The 1,893-nt window shown below is 39.8% G+C and overlaps 1 protein-coding gene across 1 annotated transcript; it reads left to right on the top strand.

Annotated features, from left to right (window-relative positions):
* Positions 1 to 7: 7 nt before the first annotated feature.
* LOC123177556 (RNA pseudouridine synthase 5) lies at positions 8 to 1,887 on the top strand. The gene is made up of 5 exons (XM_044591240.1): positions 8 to 97; positions 804 to 871; positions 1,008 to 1,077; positions 1,258 to 1,342; positions 1,441 to 1,887. Exons 2-5 carry the CDS (start codon positions 815 to 817, stop codon positions 1,547 to 1,549), a joined length of 321 nt encoding a protein of 106 aa, XP_044447175.1. The 5' UTR covers positions 8 to 97; positions 804 to 814; the 3' UTR covers positions 1,550 to 1,887.
* Positions 1,888 to 1,893: the final 6 nt, after the last annotated feature.

The raw sequence follows: 1,893 nt of genomic DNA, 5'->3' as shown, positions 1-1,893 counted from the left end.
TTTTTTTCTTTGCACCTGCAGGATGTGGTTACTCAACCCATAGGATTGGTTCATTACCCTGGAGTTGCAGAGGGACTTTATGTGGCATGTTCCTCAGGTACTACAAGTTTACCGAACCAAGAATGGGCTTACTAAAATCGACAATATAGGTTATATCGAACAAATCTTGCTTGATTTATTAATGCATCTCCAGTGCAGTAAGCGTCTAGCGTAAGAGCCTCGATCTCCAATCCAGGCAATTATTTTACAGACACTTAGGTAGTAAATTTTGATTTAAGCATCCATTAATTCCAATGCAAATTTTGCAAGTGCCTATATCCCTCGAACAACCAAGTTGGCTGCATTTGTTTTACTGGTTTTAGCGGAAGTCTCCAGAGCTCTCAGCTTCTCAGATAATTATGTTAGCTAATTAAGGGCTCTCTAAAAGAAAAGAAAAATGTTGCTAGTTAAAGCTGCATGCAGGAGATGGCATTAATTAAGGCAGACATGTAGCGCACAAATCTATTATGCCAAGGAGTACCGGTATAGCACTTGTATCCCGATAGATGAATACAGTCGAGATCGTAACAAACAAGCTAACAAATCAAATGGAGATCACAGCGTAGTGCTGTTGCCTGGCGAAAAATTCCGCCTACATGAATAGCTCGGAGTGTCCGTCTCCAGTTCCAGCAGCGATGCCAGTGCTGATACCAGGAATAAGGCCGAAACTGGCAAAATGACCGTGATTAGTGCCTGCTGTTAGCGGCTTAGCGCTGCATTGGACATGGCCTTATGTGGTTTTATCTTGCATTATTGATTCTCAGGGAAGCCAGCCATGAGCAAAGTGTGTGTTCTTGAGAGACTTGCGCACCAAAATCAAACGCTGGTCCAGGTATGATGGGGTTCTGTGTCCTGCTTTTACATATTCATTTATATATGCACATCGTTCCCTCGAATTACTGATGTGTACAAGGCTTAGATTATGATTTCTTATATATGTCACTGTTTCTTTTCCTTGACTGGTGCAGGTTGAAATTCATTCAGGACGGCCTCACCAAATCCGAATACACCTTGCATACATTGGACACCCTCTTGTTGGTAAGCCAAAACACTTTTGTTATTGTGATGGGCATGATTTTACTTGAGCTCTTTCTTCCAGGCTTAGCTAAAAGCGTTTTTGCATATCATCGGTAAAAAGAATCTAAATAAAGGGCATGGCAGATCTTATTTTCATTAAATAAATTCCAATGTTCAGACACTGCATGATTTTTTCCCCAGATGATCCTCTCTATTGTATTGGTGGGCAGCCTAAATTTCATGACCTGGAATCTACTAGTACGGATATTTCTTTTGCATATGACGGGTAATTCTTTCATCTTTTAGTTGTGCTGCGAAGTACGTCCATGTATGACCCCCCCTGTTCTTTTATCTAGTTTAACTAACCTTACTAATTCTTTTCAGAGGTTATGAGAGGCCTTTACAGCCTGTTCCCGGGGACTGTGGGTATCACTTGCATGCTCATTGGCTGGTCCTCTCTCATCCAACCACGAATAAGGTAATGAGAAATTGATCTTTCTAAATTGGGTAGTGTTCTCCGCCTAACATGCGCAATAGCTTATGGGCCTTAAGAACTGTTTTATTTAATGAGGAATGAGTTGCAACTAATTTTGTGATTTATTTCTGAATAAGACATGATTGTAGGGTTTTATTTTTCAGTACAACTATGAGTAAATCTTAACAAATGACAAAGAGTATTTTCTTTCCCTAAAACAATGAAGAATTAGGTTCGCTCCTGTATAACTGTATATGCTACTATTTTGTTAGATTGTTAGACTGAACAAAGCAGGTAGGATATGCTACCAATCATATTACCAAGATGCAAAATGATGTTAAAAGAAGCATCAATGGTTCCTC

The sequence above is a fragment of the Triticum aestivum genome, unplaced genomic scaffold (assembly GCF_018294505.1).
Source record: "Triticum aestivum cultivar Chinese Spring unplaced genomic scaffold, IWGSC CS RefSeq v2.1 scaffold82541, whole genome shotgun sequence".
In the NCBI taxonomy this organism is placed as follows: Eukaryota; Viridiplantae; Streptophyta; class Magnoliopsida; order Poales; family Poaceae; genus Triticum; species Triticum aestivum.
Note: the sequence above shows the minus strand (reverse complement) of the source record. Positions and strands in the feature narration are given on the sequence as shown.